This window comes from Perca flavescens, chromosome 14, assembly GCF_004354835.1.
Source record: "Perca flavescens isolate YP-PL-M2 chromosome 14, PFLA_1.0, whole genome shotgun sequence".
Lineage (NCBI taxonomy): Eukaryota > Metazoa > Chordata > Actinopteri > Perciformes > Percidae > Perca > Perca flavescens.
In genome coordinates this window covers 9,736,443-9,753,121 of record NC_041344.1, presented here as the reverse complement: position 1 = coordinate 9,753,121, position 16,679 = coordinate 9,736,443, and the positions used below count along the sequence as shown (strand labels likewise).

Here is a 16,679-nt window from a genome sequence, read left to right as displayed (position 1 = left end):
TGGAAGAGTTGCAAATATCTGCAACCTCTTTAGCAAGCAAGTTGGTCAATGATATAGAGTTGACACAGGGGACTTGGCCGTCAACGTTCAAAACCTTACCAAAACTTTCAGAGAGTTTGTTGCCGATACTGGACAGAACATTCTCCTCAGAAAAGATGACATTTTGGCTCCTAGCCTTTAACAAGGCTTGTGACAGTGATCTTATTATGTCCAAAAGTAGTTCTGCCAACAAAACGTTAGTGGCTTGATCAGGGGTGCCTAAATTCATCAGCCCCCACTGTTCCTTTGTCATCCTTTTAGAAAAGGATTCGATCGCTGGGAGAATGACATTGATTTCTTCAGTCTCAGGGGTTCCTGATCTAGACTTGACGACTAGTACTGTATTATTATTGTCAATCTCCGGCATGTCTTCAGTCTCAGGGGTTCCTGATCTAGACTTGACAACTAGTACTGTATTATTATTGTCAATCTCTGGCATTTCTTCAGTCTCAGGGGTTCCTGATCTAGACTTGACGACTAGTACTGAATAATTATTTTCAATCACCGGGATGTCTTCATACTCAAGGGTTACTGGTCTAGGCTTGACCCGTATTACTGTACTACTCATATTTTCCATCTCTGGAATGTCTTCATACTCAGGGGTTACTGCTCTAGGCTTGACGGCTATTACTCTATAATTATTGTGAGCTTCCATGGTCGACGTCGATGGTCTATTTCGATGGTCGAATATTTCGATGGTCGATTATTTTGATGGTCGGTTATGTCGATGATGGTCAATTATTTCGATGGTCGATTATTTCGATGGTCGATTATTTCGATGGTCGATTAGTTTCAATGAGATCACAAACTGTTCCGTTAATTTAACAAGCTTATGTGCTGCTCACGTCTCACTCACGTCTTGTTTCCAAGGGAAATTCAGCAAGAATGAACTGTGACTCAAATCATCTTTTTTTACTGTCTCTGTTTTCATCATAGGATCAAAGGATCAATGACATCAACGGAGTTCTAGAGTCTGTCTAACTGTTCTATAAGCCCCGCCCACCCAAAAATGACTGCTGCTTAGCAACCTTTGCTAGGCACCGGCAGAATTCTTTGGCAGGTTTCAGTAATATATTTTTTTTGATTTTAAAACGTAAGAAAGTGGTTAAAAATGTCCATTTCCCTCTCTCAGAGTTCAAGTAACATCGTGTTTTACTGGACCAACGTTCTGAAGAAATATTCAGTTTACAAAGCAGTTTTCTCTCCATTGTATACACACAAAAAATGGACTATGCACACAATTCTAAAAAATGTTAACCTCCTGTATCAACAACAAGATTCCTGACTGCTAAACAATTGGTCTCACTCACATCAAACCTGTTCAAACTCAATTGGCAAAACACTCCAATCATTTGTGAGAGCATTAAAGAGGCCTCAGGTGACCTGAGTGGGGGGGAATGGAGCAGTGAACGAGAACCTGTTTTTTGCAGTCAGTTCAGTCAGCTGAACATTTTACTGTATTACATTAAAAATATATATAAATATACATTATATATATATATATATATATATATATATATATATATATATATATATATACAGTATACATATTTTTTATTTACCTTTTTATAATTGAGCATTGATTTCATCATTACATCCCCAGGAAGACATGTTGAAACCATATAAAACAACAGTGTTTCTAATCAGAATCAGAATACTTTATTTAGTACACTTACTCTTGTATTCGAGCACAATGGTAAATGCACTTAGTTCTATTCCACCTTTGGAAATATCACACCCTATAAAAAAAAAAGTGTATATCTGTCCTGAAAAAACAGAGTGCTGCTGTGTTTTTCCAACCTCGTTTTAAGTTAATTGCACAGATGGCAAGAATAAAAACCAGAAGCCTTCTTTGTCCGGAGAACCAGTGTAAGAACTTGTGCTATAACACAAGATTATCAGTCCATGATGGGAGTTAACCTCACAGGCATCAGTTGGCTGACAGTAGCTGAAGGTTTAGACACCAGTTTAATCTTGATCTTTGATAGATAGCTTTCATATTGCATGATGTTTATCTGCAAGCCAAAACACACACAGACACACACTTCAAACACACACACACACACACACACACACACACACACACACACACACACACACACACACACACACACACACACACACACACACACACACACACACACACACAGAGCCACGTTCATGAACATCAGTTTATTTCCACTGAACGTTTTGTTTCTGGTCAGACTGAATGTGTCTCTGAAGCTTTGACAGAGAGAAAGATTAAAACAGCCATGGAGGGCTGCGTCTGGAGGGCAGTGCAGGAGAACAGCCTGCTGTGTGTGTGTGTGTGTGTGTGTGTGTGTGTGTGTGTGTGTGTGTGTGATACACAAAGATCCCAAAGTGCTGAGGCATAGATTCACTGACCAAAACACAAAAGCCTGAGAACTGTTGAGAACAGATTACCTGCAGAACACATCTGCCTCTCTCTCTCTCTCTCTCTCTCTGCCTCTCTCTCTCTCTCTCTCTCTCTCTCTCTCTCTCTCTCTCTCTCTCTCTCCCTCTCTCTCCTCTCTCTCCCCTCTCTCTCTCTCTCTCTCTCTCTCTCTCTCTCTCTCCTCTCTCTCTCTCTCCTCTAGAGGCTGCAGTGCAGTCTTGTATGAAGTACTAGAAAGCAATACTTGAGTAAAAGTACAAGTATCTTACCAGAAAATAACTCGTGGAAGTCCAAGTCACTTTATGATATATATTACTCGAGTAAAAGTCTTAAAGTATCAGATTTTTAGTGTACTTAAGTATCAAAAGTAATTTTCTGATATTAAATGTACTTGTATAGGAAGTAAATGAACCTTATGGCCAAAGGTGTGTAACGTTATCTTCATCACCACTGTCGGGGTGGTCATCGTCTGTTACGTTGGCGGTAGAGCCTGCTTCAGGTGCTTCCATGACGCTATCAGTTATCATGCTTCCTGCTCTTCTTCTTTAGTTTGGCCTATGTTTTTATTTTTTTATTTTTTCCGCTTGGCAACAAACAGGCATTACGTCACCACCTGGAATGGAGCGTGCATTAACTTGCAATGTAGGAGCAATGATTTGCCAAACCAAATTTCTTGTAGTAACGAGTAACTAAGATGCTTAGAGGTTATGTAGTGGAGTAAAAGTATACATTATTTTTAGGAAATGTAGTGGAGTAAAAGTATGCTGGTGCAAGTGGTTTTGACATTTTAAAAAAAAAAACACTGTTGCAAAATAAAACACCTTTTTATAGGACTTAACACAGATATGAAATTCATGAATGAAACTGATTCAGCAGAACTTCAGCCTGAGTTGAATGTTTACAGTTCTTATAGTAAATGATAACAGAGATAAGCAGGTATATATTTTTTTTCAATTTTATTGAATTAGTTGTTAGATGTTTCTAATGTTGGAAAACCGGAGCACCCGGATGAAACTCTAAGAGCTTAAGTCCTGCCTCATATCCAGGTAACCTCCTGCTCCACTGGCCCCTGTCCCTCCATCACGAAGGGCGGAGGCCAGTGGACGAGGTGGAGACGTGGATATGAGGCAGGACCGGAGCTGTTTATGACATTAAGTTTGAAGGAAAAAATCACATTTTCCTCTAAGATGTCTACTATGTCTAAGCTAATGTTTTTTTTTATATTTATATGCTAATTGTGGGAGAAACACTCGGAGCACCCGGAGAAAACCCTAACATAGTAGACAGACAACGTTTTACGTACGTATAACACTAACCCTGATTCTGCACCTGCAGATATTGGAGATGGCTTTACACACAGATGAGAAGAACCCTGTTTTCTGTGATTTCATCAGGTGAGCTTTGAAACAGCAGGCAATAGAGTCTTCCAGTGCTGGATCCCCTAAATTCACAGAGACCAGCATGTCTTCTGCACTGCCCCACTTCTTACGCACGTCTTTGAAAATGTCCTTGTCGAGGTTTTTGAATGTTTTTGTGGTGGTATGGAAATCGACACCCTCGACTTGGGCCCATGTTTTTTCCAGCAGGCGGTCTATGAAGTCCTCAGGGTTTTTAAGGTTGAAGTCCACTTTTGCTTTCTTGAATAGGCGTGTAAGCAGCTTCTGCATGACCACCTTGATGGACATTTTGTTTCTTGATGTCTTTATTGTTGCGTCCTCACACGCCCCTGCTGACTGTGTTGGTGTGATGTGTGTTGGTGCCATTGATTGATTTTCCAATCGGCCTAGAGCTTCTCGACTGTGGCCGCCGACCTTAGTGTTCAGCCACCACCTCAGCATTCCCAGGAAACTCCACATTTTGTTCTGTATGTCAGCATACATGTCAGGATGTGTCCTGTGAGAGGCCTTCTCTCTAATTGCATCTGGGATAATATTGGGCGCCATCCCAGGTGAGATGTGTCTGGAGAGGAGATCACATAGCGCCTTTGTGAATACCAAATCTTTACCAGTGGAAATCTTCTTGAGGTCCCGGAATACAGTGACTTCGTTTCCACAGCGTGCTTTTCCACCATGCTGTGGCTGAAGCAGAGAGTCAATATCATCTTGGAGTGACGACACTGACTGCCCGCTTTCAACTGTGGAGCCCTGGTGGAATTTGGCCTTCAGTTGCACCAGCATACTATTTAATCAAGTTTTGACAAAGCACTTTGCAAAAAAGGTTTTGATCATGTTTCCAATTTTTTCCATGCACAGTTTACGCTTCGGCTTTTGTTCTGCGGCATCTGTCTCGTCCAAACTCTTGGCAATTGACTGAGCAATGTCTTTTGCAAAAGTTGAAATCTCCTGAGAGCTTTCAGATTTTAGTTGCTCATACTCTGCGGCTGGCACTTCGTCCAGAAGAGGTTCAGTGATCTTACTCATCTCCTCCCTGATTATATATTCGACCGCTTGAGCTGTTGTCATCTCAGAGCTGTCCTTTGGTGAGACCTCCGGGGTTCCTGGTTCCATAGCTGTGGTTGAAAACGGTGACAGAGAGCGGACATCAGGGGCTGCCTTCTCTTCATCTTCCACAATTAGTTCTTCCTCGGCGGTCGGACTTTGTCTCTGACTACGTGGTCGAGATGAGCAGATGATTTTCATCCTGGCTGTGAACGACTTCAACATTTCGCAGGCATGACAAACCATTGCATTTAGTCTTTTGGAGGAGTGACACGCAATGTGTGCGACTCTGCAGTGTGCTCGGTAGTGGAAGAGTTGCAAATATCTGCAACCTCTTTAGCAAGCAAGTTGGTCAATGATATAGAGTTGACACAGGGGACTTGGCCGTCAACGTTCAAAACCTTACCAAAACTCTCAGAGAGTTTGTTGCCGATACTGGACAGAACATTCTCCTCAGAAAAGATGACATTTTGGCTCCTAGCCTTTAACAAGGCTTGTGACAGTGATCTTATTATGTCCAAAAGTAGTTCTGCCAACAAAACGTTAGTGGCTTGATCAGGGGTGCCTAAATTCATCAGCCCCCACTGTTCCTTTGTCATCCTTTTAGAAAAGGATTCGATCGCTGGGAGAATGACATTGATTTCTTCAGTCTCAGGGGTTCCTGATCTAGACTTGATGACTAGTACTGTATTATTATTGTCAATCTCCGGCATGTCTTCAGTCTCAGGGGTTCCTGATCTAGACTTGACAACTAGTACTGTATTATTATTGTCAATCTCCGGCATGTCTTCAGTCTCAGGGGTTCCTGATCTAGACTTGACAACTAGTACTGTATTATTATTGTCAATCTCTGGCATGTCTTCAGTCTCAGGGGGGTTAGACCGACTAGTACTGAATAATTATTTTCAATCCCCGGGATGTCTTCTCTCAAGGGTTACTGGTCTAGGCTTGACCCGTATTACTGTACTACTCATATTTTCCATCTCTGGAATGTCTTCATCCAAGGGTTACTGGTCTAGGCTTGACCAGACATTGTACTGGTCATATTTTCCATCTCTGGAATGTCTTCATACTCAGGGGTTACTGCTCTAGGCTTGATATATTACTCTATAATTATTGTGAGCTTCCATGGTCGACGTCGATGGTCGATTATTTTGATGGTCGGTTATGTCGATGATGGTCAGTTATTTCGATGGTCGATTATTTCGATGGTCGATTATTTCGATGGTCGATTAGTTTCAATGAGATCACAAACTGTTCCGTTAATTTAACAAGCTTATGTGCTGCTCACGTCTCACTCACGTCTTGTTTCCAAGGGAAATTCAGCAAGAATGAACTGTGACTCAAATCATCTTTTTTTACTGTCTCTGTTCTCATCATAGGATCAAAGGATCAATGACATCAAAGGAGTTCTAGAGTCTGTCTAACTGTTCTATAAGCCCCGCCCACCCAAAAATGACTGCTGCTTAGCAACCTTTGCTAGGCACCGGCAGAATTCTTTGGCAGGTTTCATTAATATATTTTTTTTGATTTTAAAACGTAAGAAAGTGGTTAAAAATGTCCATTTCCCTCTCTCAGAGTTCAAGTAACATCGTGTTTTACTGGACCAACGTTCTGAAGAAATATTCAGTTTACAAAGCAGTTTTCTCTCCATTGTATACACACAAAAAATGGACTATGCACACAATTCTAAAAAATGTTAACCTCCTGTATCAACAACAAGATTCCTGACTGCTAAACAATTGGTCTCACTCACATCAAACCTGTTCAAACTCAATTGGCAAAACACTCCAATCATTTGTGAGAGCATTAAAGAGGCCTCAGGTGACCTGAGTGGGGGGGAATGGAGCAGTGAACGAGAACCTGTTTTTTGCAGTCAGTTCAGTCAGCTGAACATTTTACTGTATTACATTAAAAATATATATAAATATACATATATATATATATATATATATATATATATATATATATATATATATATATATATATATATATACAGTATACATATTTTTATTCACCTTTTTATAATTGAGCATTGATTTCATCATTACATCCCCAGGAAGACATGTTGAAACCATATAAAACAACAGTGTTTCTAATCAGAATCAGAATACTTTATTTAGTACACTTACTCTTGTATTCGAGCACAATGGTAAATGCACTTAGTTCTATTCCACCTTTGGAAATATCACACCCTATAAAAAAAAGTGTATATCTGTCCTGAAAAAAACAGAGTGCTGCTGTGTTTTTCCAACCCTCTTTTTAAGTTAATTGCACAGATGGCAAGAATAAAAACCAGAAGCCTTCTTTGTCCGGAGAACCAGTGTAAGAACTTGTGCTATAACACAAGATTATCAGTCCATGATGGGAGTTAACCTCACAGGCATCAGTTGGCTGACAGTAGCTGAAGGTTTAGACACCAGTTTAATCTTGATCTTTGATAGATAGCTTTCATATTGCATGATGTTTATCTGCAAGCCAAAACACACACAGACACACACTTCCGCAAACACACACACACACACACACACACACACACACACACACACACACACACACACACACACACACACACACACACACACACACACACACACACACACACACACACACACACACACACAGAGCCACGTTCATGAACATCAGTTTATTTCCACTGAACGTTTTGTTTCTGGTCAGACTGAATGTGTCTCTGAAGCTTTGACAGAGTGAAAGATTAAAACAGCCATGGAGGGCTGCGTCTGGAGGGCAGTGCAGGAGAACAGCCTGCTGTGTGTGTGTGTGTGTGTGTGTGTGTGTGTGTGTGTGTGTGTGTGATACACAAAGATCCCAAAGTGCTGAGGCGTAGATTCACTGACCAAAACACAAAAGCCTGAGAACTGTTGAGAACAGATTACCTGCAGAACACATCTGCCTCTCTCTCTCTCTCTCTCTCTGCCTCTCTCTCTCTCTCTCTCTCTCTCTCTCTCTCTCTCTCTCTCTCTCTCTCTCTCCTCTCTCTCCCCCTCTCTCTCTCTCTCTCTCTCTCTCTCTCTCTCTCTCTCTCTCTCTCTCTCCTCTAGAGGCTGCAGTGCAGTCTTGTATGAAGTACTAGAAAGCAATACTTGAGTAAAAGTACAAGTATCTTACCAGAAAATAACTCGTGGAAGTCCAAGTCACTTTATGATATATATTACTCGAGTAAAAGTCTTAAAGTATCAGATTTTTAGTGTACTTAAGTATCAAAAGTAATTTTCTGATATTAAATGTACTTGTATAGGAAGTAAATGAACCTTATGGCCAAAGGTGTGTAACGTTATCTTCATCACCACTGTCGGGTGGTCATCGTCTGTTACGTTGGCGGTAGAGCCTGCTTCAGGTGCTTCCATGACGCTATCAGTTATCATGCTTCCTGCTCTTCTTCTTTAGTTTGGCCTATGTTTTTATTTTTTTATTTTTTCCGCTTGGCAACAAACAGGCATTACGTCACCACCTGGAATGGAGCGTGCATTAACTTGCAATGTAGGAGCAATGATTTGCCAAACCAAATTTCTTGTAGTAACGAGTAACTAAGATGCTTAGAGGTTATGTAGTGGAGTAAAAGTATACATTATTTTTAGGAAATGTAGTGGAGTAAAAGTATGCTGGTGCAAGTGGTTTTGACATTTTAAAAAAAACACTGTTGCAAAATAAAACACCTTTTTATAGGACTTAACACAGATATGAAATTCATGAATGAAACTGATTCAGCAGAACTTCAGCCTGAGTTGAATGTTTACAGTTCTTATAGTAAATGATAACAGAGATAAGCAGGTATATATTTTTTTTCAATTTTATTGAATTAGTTGTTAGATGTTTCTAATGTTGGAAAACCGGAGCACCCGGATGAAACTCTAAGAGCTTAAGTCCTGCCTCATATCCAGGTAACCTCCTGCTCCACTGGCCCCTGTCCCTCCATCACGAAGGGCGGAGGCCAGTGGACGAGGTGGAGACGTGGATATGAGGCAGGACCGGAGCTGTTTATGACATTAAGTTTGAAGGAAAAAATCACATTTTCCTCTAAGATGTCTACTATGTCTAAGCTAATGTTTTTTTTTATATTTATATGCTAATTGTGGGAGAAACACTCGGAGCACCCGGAGAAAACCCTAACATAGTAGACAGACAACGTTTTACGTACGTATAACACTAACCCTGATTCTGCACCTGCAGATATTGGAGATGGCTTTACACACCGATGAGAAGAACCCTGTTTTCTGTGATTTCATCAGGTGAGCTTTGAAACAGCAGGCAATAGAGTCTTCCAGTGCTGGATCCCCTAAATTCACAGAGACCAGCATGTCTTCTGCACTGCCCCACTTCTTACGCACGTCTTTGAAAATGTCCTTGTCGAGGTTTTTGAATGTTTTTGTGGTGGTATGGAAATCGACACCCTCGACTTGGGCCCATGTTTTTTCCAGCAGGCGGTCTATGAAGTCCTCAGGGTTTTTAAGGTTGAAGTCCACTTTTGCTTTCTTGAATAGGCGTGTAAGCAGCTTCTGCATGACCACCTTGATGGACATTTTGTTTCTTGATGTCTTTATTGTTGCGTCCTCACACGCCCCTGCTGACTGTGTTGGTGTGATGTGTGTTGGTGCCATTGATTGATTTTCCAATCGGCCTAGAGCTTCTCGACTGTGGCCGCCGACCTTAGTGTTCAGCCACCACCTCAGCATTCCCAGGAAACTCCACATTTTGTTCTGTATGTCAGCATACATGTCAGGATGTGTCCTGTGAGAGGCCTTCTCTCTAATTGCATCTGGGATAATATTGGGCGCCATCCCAGGTGAGATGTGTCTGGAGAGGAGATCACATAGCGCCTTTGTGAATACCAAATCTTTACCAGTGGAAATCTTCTTGAGGTCCCGGAATACAGTGACTTCGTTTCCACAGCGTGCTTTTCCACCATGCTGTGGCTGAAGCAGAGAGTCAATATCATCTTGGAGTGACGACACTGACTGCCCGCTTTCAACTGTGGAGCCCTGGTGGAATTTGGCCTTCAGTTGCACCAGCATACGATGAATCCAAGTTTTGACAAAGCACTTTGCAAAAAAGGTTTTGATCATGGTTCCAATTTTTTCCATGCACAGTTTACGCTTCGGCTTTTGTTCTGCGGCATCTGTCTCGTCCAAACTCTTGGCAATTGACTGAGCAATGTCTTTTGCAAAAGTTGAAATCTCCTGAGAGCTTTCAGATTTTAGTTCCTCATACTCTGCGGCTGGCACTTCGTCCAGAAGAGGTTCAGTGATCTTACTCATCTCCTCCCTGATTATATATTCGACCGCTTGAGCTGTTGTCATCTCAGAGCTGTCCTTTGGTGAGACCTCCGGGGTTCCTGGTTCCATAGCTGTGGTTGAAAACGGTGACAGAGAGCGGACGTCAGAGGCTGCCTTCTCTTCATCTTCCACAATTAGTTCTTCCTCGGCGGTCGGACTTTGTCTCTGACTACGTGGTCGAGATGAGCAGAAGATTTTCATCCTGGCTGTGAACGACTTCAACATTTTGCAGGCATGACAAACCATTGCATTTAGTCTTTTGGAGGGAGTGACACGCAATGTGTGCGACTCTGCAGTGTGCTCGGTAGTGGAAGAGTTGCAAATATCTGCAACCTCTTTAGCAAGCAAGTTGGTCAATGATATAGAGTTGACACAGGGGACTTGGCCGTCAACGTTCAAAACCTTACCAAAACTCTCAGAGAGTTTGTTGCCGATACTGGACAGAACATTCTCCTCAGAAAAGATGACATTTTGGCTCCTAGCCTTTAACAAGGCTTGTGACAGTGATCTTATTATGTCCAAAAGTAGTTCTGCCAACAAAACTTTAGTGGCATGATCAGGGGTGCCTAAATTCATCAGCCCCCACTGTTCCTTTGTCATCCTTTTAGAAAAGGATTCGATCGCTGGGAGAATGACATTGATTTCTTCAGTCTCAGGGGTTCCTGATCTAGACTTGACGACTATTACTGTATTATTATTGTCAATCTCCGGCATGTCTTCAGTCTCAGGGGTTCCTGATCTAGACTTGACAACTAGTACTGTATTATTATTGTCAATCTCCGGCATGTCTTCAGTCTCAGGGGTTCCTGATCTAGACTTGACGACTATTACTGTATTATTATTGTCAATCTCTGGCATGTCTTCAGTCTCAGGGGTTCCTGATCTAGACTTGACGACTAGTACTGAATAATTATTTTCAATCCCCGGGATGTCTTCATACTCAAGGGTTACTGGTCTAGGCTTGACCCAGACACTGTACTACTCATATTTTCCATCTCTGGAATGTCTTCATACTCAGGGGTTACTGCTCTAGGCTTGACGGCTATTACTCTATAATTATTGTGAGCTTCCATGGTCGACGTCGATGGTCTATTTCGATGGTCGAATATTTCGATGGTTGATTATTTTGATGGTCGGTTATGTCGATGGTTGTTTATTTCGATGGTCGATTATTTCGATGGTCGATTAGTTTCAATGAGATCACAAACTGTTCCGTTAATTTAACAAGCTTATGTGCTGCTCACGTCTCACTCACGTCTTGTTTCCAAGGGAAATTCAGCAAGAATGAACTGTGACTCAAATCATCTTTTTTTACTGTCTCTGTTCTCATCATAGGATCAAAGGATCAATGACATCAACGGAGTTCTAGAGTCTGTCTAACTGTTCCATAAGCCCCGCCCACCCAAAAATGACTGCTGCTTAGCAACCTTTGCTAGGCACCGGCAGAATTCTTTGGCAGGTTTCAGTAATATTTTTTTTTAGATTTTAAAACGTAAGAAAGTGGTTAAAAATGTCCATTTCCCTCTCTCAGAGTTCAAGTAACATCTTGTTTTACTGGACCAACGTTCTGAAGAAATATTCAGTTTACAAAGCAGTTTTCTCTCCATTGTATACACACAAAAAATGGACTATGCACACAATTCTAAAAAATGTTAACCTCCTGTATCAACAACAAGATTCCTGACTGCTAAACAATAAGCACAATTTGATTGTTATTACTCAAATAACTCTAAAAATCACATAATTTAGCACACTTTATTCAGCTGGAAAACACTGGCCTTCAAAATGCCACACCCTCATTACCAATTGGTCTCACTCACATCAAACCTGTTCAAACTCAATTGGCAAAACACTCCAATCATTTGTGAGAGCATTAAAGAGGCCTCAGGTGACCTGAGTTGGGGGGGAATGGAGCAGTGAACGATAACCTGTTTTTGCAGTCACTTTAGTCAGCAGAACATTTTACTGTATTACATTAAAGAAAATACTGTATATATATATATTATATATATATTTAATATAATATGCAAAAAGATTAAAACAGCCATGGAGGGCTGCGTCTGGAGGGTAGTGCAGGAGAGGAGCCTGCTGTGTGTGTGTGTGTGTGTGTGTGTGTGTGTGTGTGTGTGTGTGTGTGTGTGTGTGTGTGTGTGCGCGTGTGCGTGTGTGTGCTGAATTGAGCAGCAGTGGAGTAGGAGGACAAATGTGGAATCAAATGCATGTGTGAGCATGTTGATAGCAAATCAAGTCCAGATCTGTACCAGACTGTAAAGTTTTCAGGCTGTTCAGATCAGTTCTGCCAAACAACGTGATGATCACAGCGCAAACACACACACACACACACACACACACACACACACACACACACACACACACACACACACACACACACACACACTCTCTCTCTCTCTCTCTCTCTCTCTCTCTCTCTCATCTGTCCTAAGCATAATTTTTAAATCATCAGTGCACATTTTGCACCATGTGAATGTCTTCAGAGAACCAACCAGATCTCTACACTCTAGTTATACATATATGATTCCCACTAGTAATGATCTATGTAGTTTAGTTCATTTAGTTTTATTTATTTCACCCGTTCAGATCCTCCGACCATTCCAATGGGGATAACTTATCTAGGATGTCTAGATGTATGATTAATGTCATCTGACTTTAACCAAATGCACAACTTAATGATTGGATGTCTATAAGCCAATCACAGTGTTCCACATCATGTGCAAGTGGTAGTAGAGCTACACCCTCTATTTCAGGAGGAGGAAGCATAAGGCACGTTTTAGTATATTAATCTTATTTGTAAAGTATATAATTTGTATTTAAACTGTTTAAAGTAAATATGAGATGTTTTATAACTTGTCAAAATATCATAAAAACTGAGCTTGTACTCAGGATTTCTTTCAAGAAAATCCATCCATTGTCAGGTGATTTAAATGTCACCAGAAGGGAAATAGAGAAATAAATAGGGATTTTCTCATGATACAATCAGCTCATAATGCATCCCATTTACTATATACAGTACACAGAATAATCAACTCAGGACTGACTCCTGAGCTGATTCTGATTATTTTTTTTGTCACTGGCTGATCCCTTGTTTTTTTTATCAATATATTAAAATAATACAAAATATATTTACAATGTGTTTTTAAAGTATCATTGTTTTTGTTCATATGAGTTAACAATTGATGAAAAGTAAATAAACTCATGTTTTTGTTGCTCTTAGTACTATTTATTGTGATTTCTACTAAAGTATTTTAAACAATGTTTTTATTGCTAATGATGTATATGTGCATTTAGTGTAGAAATCCAACATTACAATATTTTTCTGTGTATTTTTGGAACATAATTGTGTTATAAACGGACTAACATATGCATGTTTGTAATTGTCCATGTGTTTTTGCAAATACCTATATTAATTCTTTTGAGGCCTACAGTCCTTTATATTAATGTTATTAATTATGCTTGTGCTTTTCCTGCTATTACACCAAATGTTTAACAAATTTTTTAAATACAGTATGTTCAAGTATTCTTATACCTGAATGTGCTGTGTTTACGTACACTTCAGACTTCTTGGAGACATGAATCAAACTGGAACAATAGATCAGAATTGAGTCTTCACTTCTGACATAGGATAAAGAAACGTGTCTCGTTTGATGTAACCTCGGAGAAGCAGAAAATCTTTATCAGTACTCGAGAATCTCGCCTCCACTTTCCCTAAAAGCAAGCTAAAGTTGTGGCGGTGCCTGTGTATGTGTGTGTTGTCATGGGAAGCGTTTGTTAGAGACAATACGTGTTTCTCCATCAGGATGTTTAGGCAACAAATTCTTATCACAAAACAACATTACACAATTGACACTAGGTTCACGTTTCACCACTTTTATTCCACCACCAGGAGCACTGATCACAGTGCCAAATGGGAGTCCTGTGTTGGAGAAAGATGAAAGCCATACACACACACACACACACACACACACACACACACACACACACACACACACACACACACACACACACACACAAAGACTGCTGTGTGTGTGTGTGTGTGTGTGTGTGTGTGTGTGTGTGTGATGATGCTTCGGCCGGTCGGTGGCTATATTCAGGAACTGCAGGCTTCATATACACTAACACACATTTCAGTGAAGACCCAGTTTGACCCTGAGAAGATGGCGTGTAATGGCTGCCGTGAGAACCGTTTAAACAGATGTGTTTTTACATTACGTAGCTGTGTGTAAAAATGCACGTACAGTTTTTACCGTTTATTCGGTCTCACGGTGGAAATCATCCTCGTTTATCGATTTATGACTTCAGCTCAGAAATATTTTTCCTTCCTCTTCCTGCTAGGCGCTGAAATGTAGGTTATCAATATTTCACAGCTCTTCGAAGGCTGGGGATGTCAAACATGACATACTTTTTACTTTCTGGTTAAGCATTAGAAGTGTCTTTGAGTTGAGTTTCTAAAAACATCAAATTATGCATAAATATAAGTTAAAGCTAATTGAAATGACCATAAATACAATAACAAAACAAAAACAGTGTGTTTAACCCTCCTTATTCTTTCAGAAAAGATTTTAGCATAAGTATCTAAATAAAATAAAGGCCAGTAATCAGGTTTTCTTTTCTTATGAAAACCAGAACACATCTGGACTGCTGTGGGAGTCTATTTGTGCTTCTTAAGTCTTTTTAATCCAGTTTCATATTGATTTATTCTAACGTAATTGACATTTCTCTGTTTATGCTGCTGAAAAACCTTCCCAGAAATGTCTCGTTTCAGCTCAATGTCATTTGTACACGTTTTCTCATCAGTTTTAAAACACAGAAGTCACAATGTGTTCACACAACACCATAAATATATAAATGTATTTATAACCAAAATATAACATGCAACTTAATAGCACATAAGAGCTGTTAGGTGTCTTTTACCCACACTCCCTAACATTAACACAACCTGTAATTGTAGTGAGGACACAGGATGTAATTATGTGTGTGTGTGTGTGTGTGTGTGTGTGTGTGTTTGGCTGGTGATTTTCAGTTCATTACAGGTTTGAACGTGTATTTTTATGAGTGTGTATGTGTCTGTTTTTAGGATTTAAAAGTGTGTGTGTGTGTGTGTGTGTGTGTGTGTGTGTGTGTGTGTGTGTGTGTGTGTGTGTGTGTGTGTGTGTGTGTGTGTGTGTGTGTGTGTGTGTGTGTGTGTGTGTGTGTGTGTGTGTGTACGTGTACATATACATAAGTGCCAGAGTCACAGAGTGGGTCGCCTCGCTCATAGTGAGCGTCTCCATGGCAACGGCACTAGCATCCCAGTGTGAAGTGGAGGAAGAGCTTGCAGTGCTCAGCGTGAGAGAGAGGGAGAGAGAGAGAGACTGGTTTTTACATGAATACCTCATTGGTCTGACTGGTTGATGATGTCATGTATTTAGTTGGTGTTTAAATGTGTCTCCTGATTTACATTTAACCTTTTAATAATGGTTATTTAAGCATATAGTGTAGTCTTGTCTTGCATTCAAATGTAATTAGCACAGATACATGATCATCAGTTAATGATCAAATTAAAACCCAGGAAGAGAAAAGCAGAGAGAGAGAGAGAGAGAGAGAGAGAGAGAGAGAGAGAGAGAGAGAGAGAGAGAGAGAGAGAGAGAGAGAGAGAGAGAGAGAGAGAGAGAGAGAGAGAGAGAGAGAGAGAGAGAGGTGTGTCATACTGAGCATGCTCTTTGTGTTAACTTCCTGCTCTCTTCTTCCTGACAGAAAAGACCGTTCAGAGAGACCGGCGTTCAAAAAGAATGAGAGGAAGACGAGTGGAGGAGAGGCTCTGAATACAGCTGAGGAGAATACAATCCAAACCGAGGATTTATCACAACATTCAGACTCAACTCTGTCCTGTGGATCTTTTTTTTTCTTTTCTTCTTTTTTTTTCCTTTCTATTTTTAAAGAGTCATTCTTTGGAATGGACATTCATCTTTAAGTTTGACCAAGAGACTCACGGTAATGTTTCACCTCGGCGTCTGCCTGGGAGATAAAAGACTTGCTCATTTATCTTTACCTTGGTAAACCTTTTGACCGCCGAGTTTGAGAGAAACTCCAAACAGCCAAAGGGGATTTCTTTTTCACTTTGAACTTGCGCAATCTCTTTCATTTTCTGTAGTTACGTCACCATTATCTCACTTTTGTCTTTTCCTGATAACGTTTCGTTTCGTATTAAAAGAAAGAGAAGGAGGTGACAGATTTGAGTTTCTCTCGCAGAAGCCCGGATAGCATTTGCATTCCAGTTTGGCTTTCACAAGGGGACAAATCCTCCCTTGTGTGTGTGTGTGTGTGTGTGTGTGTGACTGAGTGTGTTTATTTTTATTTTTTTAGCTGAGTGTCCCTGTGCGATACATTCACGTGTCTCAGGGGACAATAACTGGCCCTGTGTGTGTCTTCTGGAGAAATGGGATCAGAAAAGGACTCTGAGTCGCCTCACTCCTCGGTGAGTGGTGTCCCCAACCCTAAGTGCCGTGCAGCGGGCAA

The 16,679-nt window shown here is 40.6% G+C and overlaps 2 protein-coding genes across 2 annotated transcripts in view; one reads left to right on the top strand and one right to left on the bottom strand.

The window, feature by feature from the left end:
• The window catches only part of rnf19b (ring finger protein 19B), a 55,097-nt gene that overhangs the window by 17,403 nt on the left and 21,015 nt on the right, over window positions 1–16,679 (top strand). Inside the window, exon 2 of the mRNA XM_028597320.1 lies at window positions 15,918–16,679. This exon is cut by the window's right edge and continues 570 nt beyond it. Within this exon, the coding sequence (XP_028453121.1) occupies window positions 16,600–16,679 (80 nt within the window). The 5' untranslated portion in view covers window positions 15,918–16,599. The remainder of the gene's footprint in view (window positions 1–15,917) is intronic.
• Window positions 2,990–4,611, bottom strand: LOC114568602 (uncharacterized). The gene is made up of 2 exons (XM_028598196.1): window positions 3,751–4,611; window positions 2,990–3,047 (listed from the first exon to the last, which is right to left on the bottom strand). The coding sequence occupies exons 1-2, from the start codon at window positions 4,609–4,611 to the stop codon at window positions 3,036–3,038; spliced, it is 873 nt and encodes a 290-aa protein (XP_028453997.1). The 3' UTR covers window positions 2,990–3,035.

Excerpts from the sequence above, each read along its gene's own strand:
- LOC114568602 (XM_028598196.1), bottom strand. The coding sequence starts at position 4,611 with ATGCTGGTGCAACTGAAGGCCAAATTCCACCAGGGCTCCACAGTTGAA.